At 46.8% G+C, this 17,162-nt stretch overlaps 1 protein-coding gene across 1 annotated transcript; it reads right to left on the bottom strand.

Moving 5' to 3' along the window:
* Positions 1–3,141: 3,141 nt before the first annotated feature.
* On the bottom strand, positions 3,142–12,781 carry NDUFAB1 (NADH:ubiquinone oxidoreductase subunit AB1). The gene is made up of 5 exons (XM_032844042.1): positions 12,579–12,781; positions 6,677–6,793; positions 5,101–5,188; positions 4,079–4,178; positions 3,142–3,304 (listed from the first exon to the last, which is right to left on the bottom strand). The coding sequence occupies exons 1-4, from the start codon at positions 12,744–12,746 to the stop codon at positions 4,087–4,089; spliced, it is 465 nt and encodes a 154-aa protein (XP_032699933.1). The 5' UTR covers positions 12,747–12,781; the 3' UTR covers positions 3,142–3,304; positions 4,079–4,086.
* Positions 12,782–17,162: the final 4,381 nt, after the last annotated feature.

Below are 17,162 nucleotides of genomic sequence, written 5' to 3'. Positions count from 1 at the left end.
TAGGGTTGGCTATCCACCTGTATGCCATCGATATACTCTGTGTAACATGTATCAGGAAGTTCAGCGTTTTTGGTCTGACAATTTTCAAACCGAGCAGTGGAAGGAATAGTTGAGTAGACACGCATATGTGCAGACAAGTGCACATGCCTGTCCCCGGCTGCCAGTTGCTCACTCTGTGCTGTTTCCACTGTTCTTTTGCTGAACCTCTGAAAGTTTAGCCGGAGACATCTTGTTGCTTTACCTCAGAATGTCAGGGTGTCTCTGTCCCCTGAGAATGTGTGCTCCACAGGCCTGTTACTAGACCTGAGAAATAGGACTTGCTGTGTCACCTACATATGGTCCAGTTCTCAAAACATCTTCCCTTGGTCCTTTCACATTCCATGAAGTGGACATACCTCTGGTCCCTTTTAATTTAGAATAGTTAGTTGTACTGGTCTTTTTCCCCATGACACATGTTTTTAAAGTCCCACGTTCTAGATTCATTTCCTTGTGATCAGATTCAGGTAAAATGATTCCAGGCGGACCCGGAGGTAGACGTCCCTTTCAGCCCATCAGATCGGGAGCAGTGGGGCTTGCTGCATTACTGCTCTTGCCGTGTAGGACGCAGCACGTGGACGTGAAGTCTACACACCGTGAGCTTTTGGAGAGTGGAGATGTGTGCTCAGGCCCTGCCTCGCAGTGTGCCTGGTCCTTGGTGGGCGTAGAGTGGTTTCATGGAGTGAATGCATGCGCTTGCTGTTGGGGGGACACAGAAGAGCAAAGAGTGATGTGAAAGTACGGGAGACCGGGCAGGAAGCCGGTCAGGACTGGCCTCACAGCCACCCCGGCAGCAAGGAAATGACCTACCACAGATCCTCAAAGGCATTTGCAGGAGAGGCTATTAAATCCAAATGCACAAGGGCGCCTGGGTGGCTCAGTGGGTTAAGCATCTGCCTTCGGCCCAGGTCATAATCTTGTGGTCCTGGGATCGAACCCTGGGTTGGGCTCCATACTCAGTACAGAGTCTGCTTCTCTCTGCCTACTCATGCTTGCTCTCAGATAAAATCTTACCAAAAAAACAAATGCACACAATCTCATTTATTCTGTTTGAATTCACACACCCTTTGGAATGCTACCCTGGGCCAGTTCACTGCCTACCTGTGTTGGCACACGAGTCTGTCAAAGGTTTTTCCAGCAGGTTCTTAAAGAGTAAAAGATCTTTGCAGCTGCTTCACATCCAGATCCTAAAGTAGCATCATCAGCAAATTATCTGTGTGGACTCCGTGACTTTCCCCCCCTTATTCTGGCTCCTCTTAGACTTTCCCAGCTACAGAGGACGTGAATGGGTATCCCTGCCACGTGTGTGGTTAAGATGGCAGCAAAGCGGTCTGTTCAGCGCCAGCGCCGCAGAACTGTGGGGCCTTCAGCAGAAACGAACATGGATGCATTTTTGGGCAAAAAGTGCAGCTGCCAAGGGCTGAAAGGTACAGAACAGCTGACCCCAGATGTTAAACTGTGGTCCATCCCCATCAAAGGAGCCACCGCAGCCTGTTTTGTTCCCTTGTGGCTCCCCAGCACCTAGGAAACACTCAAGCTATTTGCGGATTAGGTGCTGCTGTGCCAGATTAAGGATGCTTCTTATGCACCAATATGGCATCTTCCAAGAACTTGTACATATTAAGATGTATATTTAAGCGGGGCGCCTGGGTGGCTCAGTGGGTTAAGGCTCTGCCTTTGGCTCAGGTCATGATCAGATCCCTGGCTGGGATCTAGCCCCGCATCAGGCTCTCTGCTCAGTGGGGAGCCCACTTCCCCCTCTCTGCCTGCCTCTCTGCCTACTTGTGATCTGTCAAATAAATAAATAAATAAATAAAGATGTATATATAAGCTGCAGTGTAATGATGAGTGCTTCCTGTTACTGATGAAGGAGGTCTGTCTGCTTCATGTGCCTGGAGCGACAGAGCAGGAACTGGCAGCATCAGGCATCCCCAGGAGGGAACCCAGGCCCATCTCAACCCGCAGCCACAGGAGCCTCTGCCAGCTGAGGGTCCCTCACAGTCCCTGCACTTCGGTGTCACTACTTGCTACCTATCACAAGCCCTTGATTTCCTCCCTCCTACAAACTAGCAGTTTCAGTAAAAGTAAAGCAATTACTTTGACAGGTCTCCAATGAAAGCTCATCTGGCTGCTTCCGCCCTCACACAGGACCTCACACAGGTGCTAAGAACAAAAGGTGCGGTGTGGCTACTTACTGAAGGAGGGCAGAGGGACCCAGGTCAAACTGACCTTCCAGGAGCCAAGAGAACTTTCTATCCTCCCAAAGGATTAAATTCTGTTAATTTGGAAAGAGATCCATAGGACAGGGAGGAAAAGCTGGTCACACATGCTGGTGCCAACTACACAACTGATAAACTTAAGACAAAAAGTCCTTTTTTCACTAATACTCCTTATACTGAAGACAATGGGAGAGAAATTTCAGATGTACTGCTAGAAAAGTCATTTTTCTTTATATGCATGAATACCAGTGACTAATCAGAAAATCTTTAAAATTATTAAGCAAAGTTAAGACTTGGGGTGACTGGGTGGCTCAGATAAGCATCTTTTTTTTTTTATTTTTTTTTTTAGATTTTTTATGTATTTATTTGACAGACAGAGATCACAAGTAGGCAGAGCGGCAGGCAGAGAGAGAGGAGGGGAAGCAGGCTCCCCACTGAGCAGAGAGCCCGATGTGGGGCTCGATCCCAGGACCCTGAGATCATGACCTGAGCCGAAGGCAGAGGCTTTAACCCACTGAGCCACCCAGGCGCCCCTTTTTTTTTTTTTTAAAGGTTTTTATTTATTTATTTGACAGAGATCACAAGTAGTTAGGCAGAGAGAGAGGGAGAGGGAAGCAGGCTCCCCACTGAGCTGAGAGCCCGACACGGGACTTGATCCCAGGACCCCAAGATCATGACCTGAGACGAAGGCAGCAGCCCAACCCACTGAGCCACCCAGGCGCCCCAGCATCTGACTCTTGATCTTGGCTCAGGTCTTGATCTCAGGATGATGAGTTCAAGTCCTGCACTGGGCTCCACGCCCAACAGAAGCCTGCTTGATAAAATATTAAGCAAAGTCAATATAAATAAGCACTTTATAGGCACTGAAAAACTGAAGACTAAGAAAAATGTTGGCTTTATAGATTTATTTTCAAAGGAAAAAACAGACAATTTAAATACAAGTCTAAACAGAATTACTCTGTCAAAGGCAGCAATAATGCCAAAACGCGTTCTCACTTCCAGACACTCGCCAGCATCTTCCAACTCTTCTCTCAGTGAAAAAAGGGGGTCTGGCAAAGACAAAGTTAGGTCAGTGTTTCTTTTTGGTGCACTGACTTTCAGTGATTTGATGTGCTCAATATAGGGTAATCAAAGTTACAGACACTTAATGTTTATTTTTAAAAAGTCAACTGATCATAATACTAGAGCCTGAAAAACAGCTAATGTTTACTGACAGGCTTCTTTATATGTTCTGTGTTAAGTAATTTGTATACACTACTGAATTTTACCTTCAGGAAAGCCTCAGTCCTATCCTTATCCCCATTTTCCATCTGAGGAAACAGGCTTAAAGGCCAAGCGGCCTGCCCAAGATCACCAAACTTACAGACCTCGACAGAGCTGAGAATAAAGCTCTCTGACTCCAGAGTCTAGCCTCTTAACCCAGGAGGCGTCTCCTGCCTGATTAAGGAGTCAGGCCATCTCAGGTTCCGGGACAGCAGGCTAGGCTGACTTCCAAGGTGAAACTGAGGGCGGCAGGGGTCTCTGCTTCTGGGTTGCCCTGCTCGGTGTTTTGTACAAGACCGTTTTTGTGAGGAAGGCTGACAATCAAGGAAGTCCTGTCCAAGAATGAACTGTTCATGGCCTGTCTCAAGGATAAAGATAATCACTAATGCCAGCCCCTCTGAATGGCAGATAACCAGAGAGGACCTCTGTTTTATAACCAGTGAAAATCTGTCAAGGATTTCCAATGTTTGCATTTCTTCCCGGGTCTTCCTACTTTACTGAAGAACTACAGAGAGGTTAATTCTATGGGAAGACATCATTCTGTAAGTCAAATTATTTACCTGATATTTTATTCATATACATCCTTCTTATCTGCAATGTAATCTACAATTTCTTGTGGACACATTAACTTCTCCGCATCTGTATCAGGAATTTCAAACCCTAAAAGTAAAATGTAAAATGCTATGTAGAAAAACAAATACTTTAAAATTAAACGCATCTCACGCTGCCATACCACCCACAAGTACATCAAAATTTTTCAGCAACCCTCAGTCCCATTTAAGTTATGGGCCAGTTATGTTCTAGACAACAATTGTATCATATTGGGTGTAACAGCTGGTTCTTTTTTAAAAGCTGTAATTCATAGGATAGAAAATTCATCCATTTAAAGTATAAAATTCAGTGTTTTTTAGTGTATTCACAAGTTGTGCAACAATCATCATCACCTAATTCTAGAACATTTTCATGACCATGTTCCCATCCTACCTCTAACTGATACCATCCCTCTAGTGAGCATAATCTGTGAGGAACTTGAACCACGTTCTGCTCTGTAGGATAGCAAAGAAGCCCCTTGGCTTTCATTCAGGCTACTTAAAACTGAGCCATGGACCCTTAAAAGACCTCTTGTGTACAACCGTCTGAGAAAGAAGCATAACCTGAGAGAGGCATGATGGGAAACCAGGCCTATGTGTGTATGTGTTTGTGTCCTGGGCACACCCAGTTACTTCTCTGGGCACGGCCATTCAGGGTGCTCAGGTGTGCTCAGCTTCTCCACAGGTAGGTTCTGCCTTTGTCTTAGAGCCCCCACCTAGAGCACCCAAATCCCACCCCCAGGCCCTTCCTGGTCACTCAGCCCTCGGCACCACACTGGGCACTCTGCTAGCCCCATGTCAAGTACGTTCTAAGTGAGTGCACTGTCCCTGGTGTTGACTTCACCTGACCCATCCACCTTACCCCAGTAAGCGCACTGGGGGGAGGGGGGGCTCTATTTATATATTTGACTCAAATCCCAGTTGTGACCCCCAACATTTCTTCCACCTAAATCAAGAATCACACTGTGCAGACCCCAAACGTAGCCTGTTACCAAATTCGTCCTCCATGGCCATGATAATTTCCACTTGGTCCAAACTGTCTAAGCCCAGGTCTTTCATAAAGTGGGAATTTACCGAGAGCTGCAAGAAAAGAACACCAAACACAAAACTCAGCCGGGACAGTATCTGCTTCTCAAGATAAAAGGTATGATGTCACTTAAAAGTTATATAGAAGATGCTTACTGTAAAGAGGCCATATTTTAAATATGAAGTGATAACCACCATTTTATGTTTAAGCTGTGCCAGCACATACTTGGTGCACTTTGTTAACTTACTCAAGCTGGTTCTGGAATGCTTAACAATACACACAAAGCTAATGATGGATTTCACTTTATATATTTTGGTAAGATCTGTGATCACTGCTTGGGAAAACCATCCTGGGGATGTAATGTGCAATGTGGTTACTACAGTCTTAAGGCTAAGCTGCGTATCTGAAGCTGCTGGAGAGTAATCTTAAAAATCTTCATCATAAGAAAAAAATTTCTGTGATTATGTGTGGTGACGAATGTTAACTAGACTTACTGAGATTAGTTCACAGTTTTGGGGTGGGGCAGGGAGAGAATCTTATACAGGCACCAAGCCTCGTGCAGAGCCAGACACGGGGCTCAATCTCACAACTCCGAGATCATGACCTGAGCTGGAATCAAGAGTTGGACACTTAACAGACTGAGTTACCCAGGCGCGCAACCCCCCCTTTTCTCAACTTACATTATACTAATATCATTATGTTGTATACCTGAAACTAATGTTGTTTGTCAATTAGACCTCAATAATAAAAACCCCACTATCCTACCTACACAGCAGACTGAATTATTAAAGAAGGAATTTATGTACTACTATGAGAAAAATGCCGGTGGTTAAGTTAAAAAAGCAAACACTGCAGAACAATGTTTATAGTATAGTCTACCACTTCTGTGTCTTTTTAAAAAGGGTAAGCGGTGGGGGTGGGGGCACCTGGGTGGCTCAGTCAAACATCTGCCTTAATCAGGTCATGATCCCAGAGTCCTTCCTGCTCAGCAAGGAGTCTGCTTCTCCCTCTGCCCTTCCTCCTACCCCACTTATGCACAATTCTCTAACAAACCTTTAAAAATAAATAAAAGGGTAGGAGATGAAGGTCACATAGTACATAAAATATACACATACGAACATATGTGAGTACACTTCCTTGCATATGTACTGAGTATCTCTGGAAAGATCTAGGAGAAGCTGGTTCCACTGGCTGCCTCCCAGAAGGGGAACCGGGTGGGTGAGAGTCAGGGAGACCTTCTACCAAATATCCTTCTGGACCCTCTGAAGTCTGTACCATTGATTAAATACTCATTTAAAGGGGCACCTGGGTGGCTCAATGGGTTAAGCGTCTGCCTTTGGCTCAGGTCATGATCTCAGGGTCCTGGGATCGAGCCCCGCATCAGGCTCTCTGATCAGCAGGAAGCCTGCTTCCCCCCTCTCTCCACCTGCCTCTCTGCCTACTTGTGATCTCTCTCTGTCAAATAAGTAAATAAAATCTTTAAAAATAAATGAATTAAATAAATACTCATTTAAAGAAAGAACATTAAGCCACACAAATACCTTTTCTGGGTCAATCTTGTCATAAAGTTTCAACACATAAAGAACACGGTCCTTGATCCCCTCTAACGTCAGAGGGGGTGCATCGCTATACTGGCGGCACAGCTGTGTGAGTGGAACCTAGAACAAGGGCAGGAAGGAAGAGCTGTTGAACCCAAGATGCCTCTAGGTCAGTGCACCAGCTTACAGGAACCTTTCAGAGCTTTTAGTGCTTCCGAGAACCACCTCCTCTGATTTTCAGCTGGGACCATTAGGCCACCTAGAGTCACCACACTGGATATTTTCAGAAGCCCTAGCAGTCCAGCAGCATAAAAACGGGCCTCCCCTCCCCTCAGAGCCTGGCTCAGCCCCCCATGGGGCCTGCGTCCAGCGCTCTGGCCACTCTACTGGCTCCAGGAGGAGCTGCCGCTAAAATCGCGCAAAGTCTGCAGAGGAGTGTGTCTTCTTGCGGCACCTTCTGCAGCGCCAGGCTGCCCTGTAAGGCCCTGTTACCTTCGATCGTTAGTACACTGGAGTCAAAATGGCCCACCTGGAAAGGGCTGTCATGGTAAAAAGAGAGGCAGCTCCCTGGAGGAGCACACGCAGGAAGGTCTTAAACGGCCTCTGACGTCAGCCAGCACAAACAAGCCGGCTACCAACCCGCACAGCACCTCATGGTCCATCTGTTTCCCCGCAGGAGAGGCTTGTCGTATGGCCACCAGCAAAACCATGAGCGTTTCTGATTTTTGCCGTGGTAGGAGTAGGATCTCAAATGTCTGTGATACCAGCCTACTTGATAATCAGCTAGGTATTAGGCTGCTGGCTGGATTCTTTCACCAAATACGGAAGGAACTCCAATTTACAGTTAATCAGGCGTAAAGCTGTGGAGGGTACACTGCAGAACAAGAGGAAACAAAGTAGCTGTGCCTGACAGTTCCGCTCACTGTGGAAGTCCCTAATCTGAACTGGTTTACCTTTTAACGTTCACTTGAGTTCTTAAGTAAGTTAATTTGGAGTTCTTACAGCATTTCTCCTTAGAAAGTGGGTTTGCGTGTTGGTACTCAGGTCCCTGACAGAGGCCTATGAAAATCATGACACAGCCAAATGAACCAAACCTGTATACACCACTAAGAAATATTTATCTTGGAAAAAAAAAAAAAAATTCAAGTACTGAAATCAGGTTTAATCAGCAAGCTATAAAGAGATTAGATGAGGCGCTTCATAGATATTCTACAGGTATTTCTAAGTGCTTTCAGAGTTTAAGAGCACTGGTTCTTTTCGGTCTCAATGTATGCAGTGTCCTTTCCTTTCCCACTGCAGTGTGGGTTCCAGAGACCTCTGCTGGGGGAACATCTCCAGGCCTACTTATCTACAATCACTGTAAGTCTCCCAGCCACAAATTAAATGAAGACGCAGAAGGGAAAGAGGGAGATTAGATGACAAAAGAGAAGTTTGAGGGGGAAGGATCTGACAGAGGTCTTGCCTGTGTGCACATCAAGAAGTGGTATGAGCAGGGATTACTGCTGAGGAGAAAGAGAAAACGGGAGCTTCACCGCAAGGCCCAGGAGGAAGGATGAGGCTGGGGAGGGGACACGGTACATAACGACCCAAGGGGCCCCTTAGGGGTCAGACCATCCCCAGCCACACCAGCAAGTCCCCACACTTAGGCCACTGGACACCACATGGAGAAAGTGAAGGTCTCCACCTGGAGAGCACAGGCCAGTCCGAAGTGTTGGGGGCGGGGGGCTACAGTGGGCTCAGCATGGAGCAGGCAGGTCTAGTGGGTGACAGCTCCGACTGCAAGTAAGACTGCCTACACCTGTACCCTGGCACTAGCTTTCTTACTAGCTGTTTGGCCTGGGGCAAGTTACTTAACCCTCCAACGCCACTTTCCTTACTTGTAAAATGGGGATAAGCCACAGTACAAAGGTACCAGCACCGCTGTGAGGCATCACTGAGGGAATGTGAAAGGCTCAGGACACTGCCAGGCACAACCACAGTGAGTGCTACTGAGCGATGTCTGGGGAGGCTGGGGTCCGAGACTGGCGGCAGCTGTGGCCCCAAGTACTTGATCCTACTCCTTCCCTCTTGAGCCTCCCCTTCTGGTCTCTTTAGGGACTTCTTATCAGTCAGACTATGGCGCTGTGCTGGGCACTTTACAAACCACTGCCTCCTTTAGTTCTGACATCAGTCCCATTTTACAGACAGGAAACGGAGACAGAGAAAGGCATCCCGCCCCTGGCCTCCCACCTTGGCCTTTGGGGAGGGCCTTACTGCCTCCTTCCTGCTCCATCTCAGCTGTTACAAGAAAGAGGAGGCACAGAACAGGCAAGCAGCTCAGCAGTGTCCCCGACGGCCAACAATGTTTCTGGTGTTGTCTTCTCCCCGGAGTTCTACACTTAACAATTCTATGTGACACAAGTCACTTCCCACAGCTGTAGGAGAGGGCACCGTGTGCAGGAAAAGAGTGACTTCCCTCTAGACTAGAAGAAACCAATAACCTGGTTCATCTATCAGAATTCATCTGTCTCCACTCAGTACATCTCTAGGGGAAACTGAGGAACCTCAGTTTAAAGCTTAGGAGAGCACTTTGCCGGCCAGCTCTGCCACCTGCCCCCTGGGCTGCTCCCCCTGGGAGCAGACACCTCCACATCAGTTTGGAAATACATTCCTTACCTGTCTTCCAAAATGCCTGCTCAAAGACCTCTATTCCTCGTCAACCACTGGTGCTCTGGCCAGAGACCTGAGAACCCACCTCCACTCTTCCCACTGTCTCACCATCATGTTTACTGGGCGACCAAGCCTGGCTGACTAGGAGATCTCACTTATTCAACAAACCTTGTTTCATGTTCACTCCCTGCAGCCTAAACAGAACATCCACATTCCTCAGTGCCCTTCACAACATGCCTGCATCTTTATCTTGACTCGGGGCTCTCCATTCTACAGACACCCTGAGAGTCAGCCGTAAGAGCACCAGGCTCTCCCGGCCTCTGCACGTGCTGTCACACCCTGCTCTGAGTGCGTGAGCAACTGCTACCTCTGGGTTTGTGCTCACCGGGAGTGCTCGTTAGGTCTCTCTTCTGTGCTATACGCACACCTGTCCTCACCTGTGGCTATGTCTTGTCTTCACACACAGGACTGTCTCAGCAGCCTGCGAACTCTGCCTCATATGCCAAGCACTGTGGGTTGGAACTACAAAGAAAAATGAAACATGACCACTACCCTCAGAGAAGCTTATGGTCTAATGGGAAAGATCAAGCCAAACAGATTATTTAAGTTGTAATAAAAATGTAGGAGGAGAGGCACCTGGGTGGCTCAGTTGGTTAAGCATCTGCCTTTCGCTCGGGCCATGATCCCAGGGTCCTGGGATCCAGCCTCGTGGCCGGCTCCCTGCTCAGCTGGGAGTCTGCTTCTCCATCTCCCTTTGCGTGTCCCCAAACTCATGCGCTCTCTCTCAAATAAATTAAAAAATCTTAAAAAAAAAAAAATGTGGCAAGAGCCATGACAGACATATTTGTAGGCTGCTTCTTGAATAAGAACTGTCATTCAGTCCCTGACAAGCAAGGAAGAGATACCAAACTTGGAGTTAGCCTTGGAAGGACAAGGACATTCAAGGAGGAAAGGCCAGGCCAAGAAAATGAGGCATGGGACTCATTGTGGGTCTGTGTGGGAAGAAATGAGTTCATGACTAGAGACTGAAGGTTAAGGTGGGACACAAGCTCTGAGGTTCAAGAGGCCCAGCGCTGCAGACACTTGAAAAAGACAAAACAGCTAAACTCTGCCTGCACAAGCGTTTTGCCTTCATCTGGGTACTGTGCCCCACAGAACTCTTAGGAAGTCCTCTCTGTGCTCTGGCTTTGAGACAGTTCAGATCTGCGCCCTGTCTGGATAAAGTGCAAGACTTCCAGGTTCCATTCTAGGCCACTACCCTTTTTTCTTACCTTCTGCTTTATACCGTCTCATATTTTTATATCCAGGAGAACTGCTTTAGTTCCTTTTGGGAGGGAAAAGAGTTGGAATATAAATGAAGAACTAGCTGCCCTGGAGTCAGCAGAGGGGATGGATCTGAGGAGAAAAAAAAATCTATGGAACAGAACAGGTGCAGTGAGCAACAGTCCAGATGAAATGAGCAAGGCCTGGAGGTAGAAGTTTGGGGTAACTGGGAAACAGGGGAACAGAGTGAAGACACAGACAAGGAAGAGATTGTGGGTAAGAGATCTTTGGAATTTACCAGCATTTAAGGATTAGAAAGAAAGTGCCAAGGGGCAGGAACAGAGAGGTAAAGAACCAACCAAGACAAACAGTGTAAACAGCCTTGGGAACACAGCAGCAGGGAATGAGCTGGCAACTTTAACATGAGGCTGCAGTGTCCAATGAGATATTACCTCGTATCTTTCCTTTATATGTATCTCCGTACCCTTCAACACCTAAAATAAGGTCTGGCACACAGCCTGTCCCTCAGTTTCTTTGAATGAACAAGTATTTACTCTCTCTTCAATCGGCAAAGGATTTAAATGGGAACACGTAGTCAAAACCACTTTATAAATATAAATAAAATGCTCCTTCTGCTGTGTATGAACCAAGCAGAGGTAGTGGTTACATCTCTGAGCACCCTGCTATTCAAGGCATGGTCCAAGGACCAGCAGCAACAGAATCTTCTGGGAGCCCATTGGAAATGAAGCCTCTTGGGCCCCTTTCCAGATTCTATATTTTAACCCAAGGGATCTGTAACAACTAAGTCTGAGAATCAGTGCTCTTTGAATAAGGACAATCACTTTGCATTTTAGCCTACTGTGAAAATCAGTCTCAGGAACAAAATACTTGGCAAGTCTACATAATGCCCTTTTAACTCTTAATTTCAGGGTGACACTGTTAACCTTTTGATTCAGGCAATGGGGCCAATGCCCTATGAATTAATCCATTACATGGTCAGTACATCTCAACTCTAGCCACACAAAAGAATCACTTGGTGACTTCTAAAAACAGACACCCAGACCCCAACTCTGGAGATAATGACTGATTTGGTCTGGGCATCCTTATGTTTTATTCTAAATGTATTCAATACTGAAATGCTAAAACCACTATCATATTAAGTTCACAGGTTTGGGGGTTTCTCAACCTGGCCTTGAGAGTTTATTCTACCTTAACGCAGTACTTGATCTTGGCCGAACCCTTCCGTCACGTGGCAAACTTAAATGAAAACACATGCCAGTGCCTTATCTCTGAGAAGTAAATCAAAAGGGGTGGGGGTGGGGGGCAAGGGACTTTTGCCTCCCCCACTTTAAGCTACTCAAGTGATTTGAATGCGCAGCTAGGGCTGAAAATCACTACCGTAACAAGAATTTCTGTCTCACAAAGGTGTCATCAATCAGAAAGGCTAGATACTACTTTTCCCCATCTTTACTTCCAGGAGGCCGGTAAACGGGCAAAAGGCATTACAGGGAGAAATCCTGGGCTCAGACTGCTCTAGAGAAGGTTGTAGACCAGTGTGGCTTCCTTTTTGCACCCTGTCATCAATTTTCCCTTAGAAAGCTATCACGGAATTTGTCGTTATCACTACGACCAAATGGGACCAATATGAGGTTTACAAGCACCCCAAATAAATGCTCTCAAAACCTCATTGCACCTCCACGAAGTAGAGAATAGTACCCCCCACTTTGCTGTTCAGACGAGAGTGGCGAGGTCAAGAGACTTGCCCAAAGTTTCGCAAAGTGGCTGCTAGCATTCGAACCCAGGGATGTTTCACTGTTAGGACTGCACTCCGGTCTGGGGTCGACCAAGCACCGTGAGGGACTGGGACGGGTGGAAAGCCAGATGTCGCCGGTCACCCCCGCCGTGGCTCGCGTGGCCCCGCTGCCTGGCCCCTCCCCCGCACCACCCCGATCCCTGACCCCTGCCAAGCCCCAGCAAAGTCACCGCGAGTCACCTGCGCGAGCACCGAGGCTGTCTGCGGAGCCCCAGGCCTCGTCCGAGCCCCCGCGGGGCACAGGGTGATGCTGAGCGGCCGGGCTGCGGCCAGCGTGGGAACCCGGGGCAGCGGCGCGAAGGCCGCGGGCAGTCGACGGACACAAGCGGAAAGGACACGAACCGCCATGGCTACGCCGACCCAAGATGCACTGCGCCGCGCCCTCCGGCCCAGTTTCCACTCCGCTCGGCGTACAGGACGCACAGAGCGGCGCAGGCGGACGCCAATGGCCGTAGCGGCCCCTAGCGGCTCCTGGCGGTACTGCTCCCCCGGGGTGCGCGGTCCTGCCATCCAGGGCTAGAGGCAAAAGGCTGGTAGGGCTAGAACCTCGCTCCTCCGGTCTTTTCCTAAATACTAATGATTGACACAAGAAAGGAAATTATTTTTATATATTCTCTAAACGTTCTGGCACACATTTGTTTAGAAGTTTTGACGCTGCAATTATTCCATAGGTATTAAAATTATATAGATATAAAAATTATATATAAAACTATATATATAATTATATAGGTATAAAATTACCGGAAAAAACATAATAAATTTTAAAATATAAGTAAATAAAAATAAAATAGACTGCATAGTACCATCCCACTGCTGTAAAGTTATTTCTATTTATGCATTCATTAAGAACTTGAGTACCTGTTGGGGGCGCCTGGGTGGCTCAGTGAGTTAAACCTCTGCGTTCAGCTCAGGTCATGATCTCAGGGTGCTAGAATAGAGACCTGCGTCCGTCTCTCTGCTCCGCAGGAAGACTGCTTCCCCTCTCTCTCTGCCTGCCTTTCTGCCTACTTGTGATCTCTCTCTCTCTCTCTCTCTGTCAAATAAATAAATAAAATCTTAAAAAAAAAAAGAACTTCAGTACACCCTGTTATGTGCTGGTAGTTATGTGCCTGTTGCTACAGCAGTGGGCAAGCCAGGCAGTCTATTCTCATAGAGTTTACATTCTAGTGGGAAGATAGAAAATAAGTAAAAATAAACACCTCCCCTAAGACAAAAAATTCAGGGAAGTAATGATAAGCACAATGAAGAACAGTAGAGAGCGGGATAGTGAGGGAGTACTGCAGGTGCGCTATTGTAGAAAGGTGGGCCCGAAGGCCTCTTAGGAGGTAATATCTGACCTGAGACTTTCATCATTCTGGGGGAGGGAACACAGAGGCTCAGGAATCATCCTGCTGCTGGCGATGCCAAACAGAGTGTCCCCAGCAGTGCAAACAGTTGACACCAGGCTTCTCTAGCATCCTGATTCCATCACCATCACTTTACTGCCTATTAATCAGTTGGAAGCATAATTGTATCCCGTCTTTGGGAATGGTCAGTGAATAAATGGCCCAGTTCCATTTTGGGTGGCAACCCTCGACTTCTGCAAAAAACCGGCACCAGAAAATCTGATTGGAGGACAAGGATCAGGGCCCATGAAATGGGTTCAAGCCACCAGTGACACACCAGCCTCTGATGCTCCTTCCTGGCCAAACTTTGGGCCAAACCCATGGGACAGATGTGTGACGTGACCATGCAGCATTAACAGCACAGGGAGCATGCAAGAGCCTGACTGACTACTAAGCCCCAAGTTGCAACCCTCTCTTCCCACAACCTATCTGTATTTCTGTGTTACATTGAATCCTTTTGTCAAAACTAGTAAGTCCCCTCTTATTTATTTAAAATATTTTATTTATTTATTTGACAGAGAAGAAATTACAAGTAGGCAGAGAGGCAGGCGGGGGGGGGGGGAAGAAGGCTCCCTGCTGAGCGGAGAGCCAGATGTGGGGACTGATCCCAGGATCCCGAGATCATGACCCCAGCAGAAGGCAGAGGCCCAACCCACTGAGCCACCCAGGCACACCAGTCCCCTCTTATTTAAATGACATACTTTGAAAAAATAAAATAAATGACATACTTTGTTCCCCATGGTCCTCTTTGACCCACGCTTAACTTTAAAAACCCAACTTTTTTTTTTTTTTTAAGATTTTATTTATTTGACAGAGAGACAGTACAAGTAGTGAGAGCGGCAGATCAAGGGAGATGGAGAAGCAGACTCTCCGCTGAGCAGGGAGCCCGATGCGGGACTCCATCCCAGAACCCTGAGATCATGACCTGAGCCGAAGGCAGCTGCTTAACTGAGCCACCCAGGTGCCCCTAAAAACCCAAGTTTTCAGAATTGATGCACCCCAAAGGGTTTCATTTCCACCTGCATCCAGCCCTGGCCTCTTCTCTGGGCTTCAGAGTCCTTTATCCAACTGTTGATTACCAGATGATCTGTAAGTACTCAAATGAACTGTCTTCCCCCTTGTGTGTTCTGTTTCAGCTGCTGAGACCATTACCCACCAAGCCAAAAATTTAAGACTCCTTCTTCTACCTAAATCATGCACTCATTTAGCCTGCTTGTATCTTTTCCTTCCTAAATCTCTTCTCCGGGTCAGGTCTTTCTTTGCACAGACCCTGCTGCAGATGAGGCCCTTCTGGTCATCTTCATGCCTCCACTCTTGTCTACCGGAAATCCACTGTTGGCTGTGTTGCTAGAGTGGGAGCTTATCGCTGAAGATCAAACCCTTCAGCAGTCCCTACGCCTGCTGAATAAAGTCCGAGTTTGTTAGCAGGCGTCACCAGCCCCCTGGCTACCTTTCTCACTTCCTCACTCCATCCCCCACAACAGGATCCATTCTCTTGCAACAGTGAGTAGTTTGTAGTTCATGCCGTCCTGTCCTTTCTGCCTGGAATATCTTTTGCTTCTGCTCTGACCTACTTACCCGGCAAGACTCAGCTAGTTATCATCATCCATGGAGCTTTTCTAGAACTCCCCCCTGTTGGGCTAACTGCCCATCCTTTGAGCACTGTAAACATACCCTCTAAATTTAAAACACAGTATTTATTGTTTTGCATCACAGTCTCCCTCATTAGACTGTGTACTTTTTTTCTTTTTTTAAGATTTATTTATTTGAGGAGTGCCTGGGTGGCTCAGTGGGTTAAGCCTCTGCCTTTGGCTCAGGTCATGATCTCAGGGTCCTGGGATCGAGCCCCACATCCGGCGTTCTGCTCAGCAGGGAGCCTGCTTTCCCCCTCTCTCTCTGCCTGCCTCTCTGCCTACTTGTGATCTCTCTCTGTGTCAAATAAATAAATAAAATCTTAAAAAAAAAAAGATTTATTTGAGAGAGAGAGAGCGTGCAAGCAGGGGTAAGGGAAGAGGGAGAGGTTAAGATCAATCGCTTAACTGACTGAGCCCCCCAGGCGCCAGACTGCGTACTTCCCAAGGGCCATGGCCTCACAGCAAGCCTTTTCATACCTTCTATTTCAAGTATGTGCTCAGTGTTTGTTCAACCGTTACTGAACTGGAATTACTGCTTACCTCTACTGTTTTCCTAACTCTTAAATCTTATAGATGGTATTTTCTCAAGATCCTTGGGTAAATGAGATCTTTGTGAAAAGCTCTCTATTATAACATGGAGGACATTAGGAGAAGGAAAGGAAAAGTGAGTTGGGGGAAATCGGAGGGGGAGATGAACCATGAGAGACTGTGGGCTCTGAGAAACAAACAGGGATTGGGAGGGGAGGGGGGTAGGGGGGTTAGGAGGGTCTGGTGGTGGGTATTAAGGAGGGCACGTATTGCATGGAGTAATGGGTGTGGTGCATAAACAATGGATCCTGGACCACTGAAAACAAAATGAAAGAAAAAGAAAAGCTAGTATCTGTGACGCGCTAGCAAATAAAAATATCTCGTTTAGGCTAGGGATAGTGGGAACAGAACAAGTGTAAGAGAGAGCGCAGAGGTACCAAAAGGAAGTAATGAAGTTAGGAAAATCCATCCTAGTGAACATTGTAAAAAGGTGCCTTTAAAAAAGAAGAAACAGGGGCGCCTGGGTGGCTCAGTCAGTTAAGTGCCTGCCTTTGGCTCAGGTCATGATCCCAGAGTCCTGCAATCAAACCCCATCTTAGGCTCCCTGCTCAGGGAGCCTGCTTCTCCCTCTGCCTACTGCTCCCCCTGCTTGTGCTCTCTCTCTCTCTGACAAATAAATAAAATCTTTAAAACAAAATAAAATAAAAGAGAAGTAACAGAGAGGCACCTGGGTGGCTTAGTCGGTTAAGCATCTGACTTTAGCTAAGTTCATGATCCCAGGATCCTAGGATCAAGCCCCATCTCCCCCTGCTTATGCTCTCTTTCAAATAAATATATAAAATCTTAAAAAAAAAAAAAGAGAGAGAGAAGTAACAAATAATTAAGTTATATGGATCATGAATATTTACTCTTTCAGTAAGAATGGTGAGCAAATAAATACTTATTGCATGGGACAAAATTTCCAATGACACTACACGATAAAAACTGTAAGGATCTGTATCTCTCAAATCAAGTAGGCAAAGGTGAAGATGATGGGCTCAGGATATACAGTTGTGTTGACTCAAAGTGACTCTAGGGACACCCCAGGCGCTTGAATCAAGGATGGGTGTGAGAATGTAAAAGAACAAGGGCTTTTCTAAACTGGCATTCCTTAACAGGCTTCATATTACCTTTAGTAGGTACGTAAAAATAAGGCATTACAAATAGCATAGAAAGTA

Source organism: Lontra canadensis, unplaced genomic scaffold (genome assembly GCF_010015895.1).
Source record: "Lontra canadensis isolate GAN:19392208 unplaced genomic scaffold, GSC_riverotter_1.0 scaffold146, whole genome shotgun sequence".
NCBI classification, from domain to species: domain Eukaryota; kingdom Metazoa; phylum Chordata; class Mammalia; order Carnivora; family Mustelidae; genus Lontra; species Lontra canadensis.
Note: the sequence above shows the minus strand (reverse complement) of the source record. Positions and strands in the feature narration are given on the sequence as shown.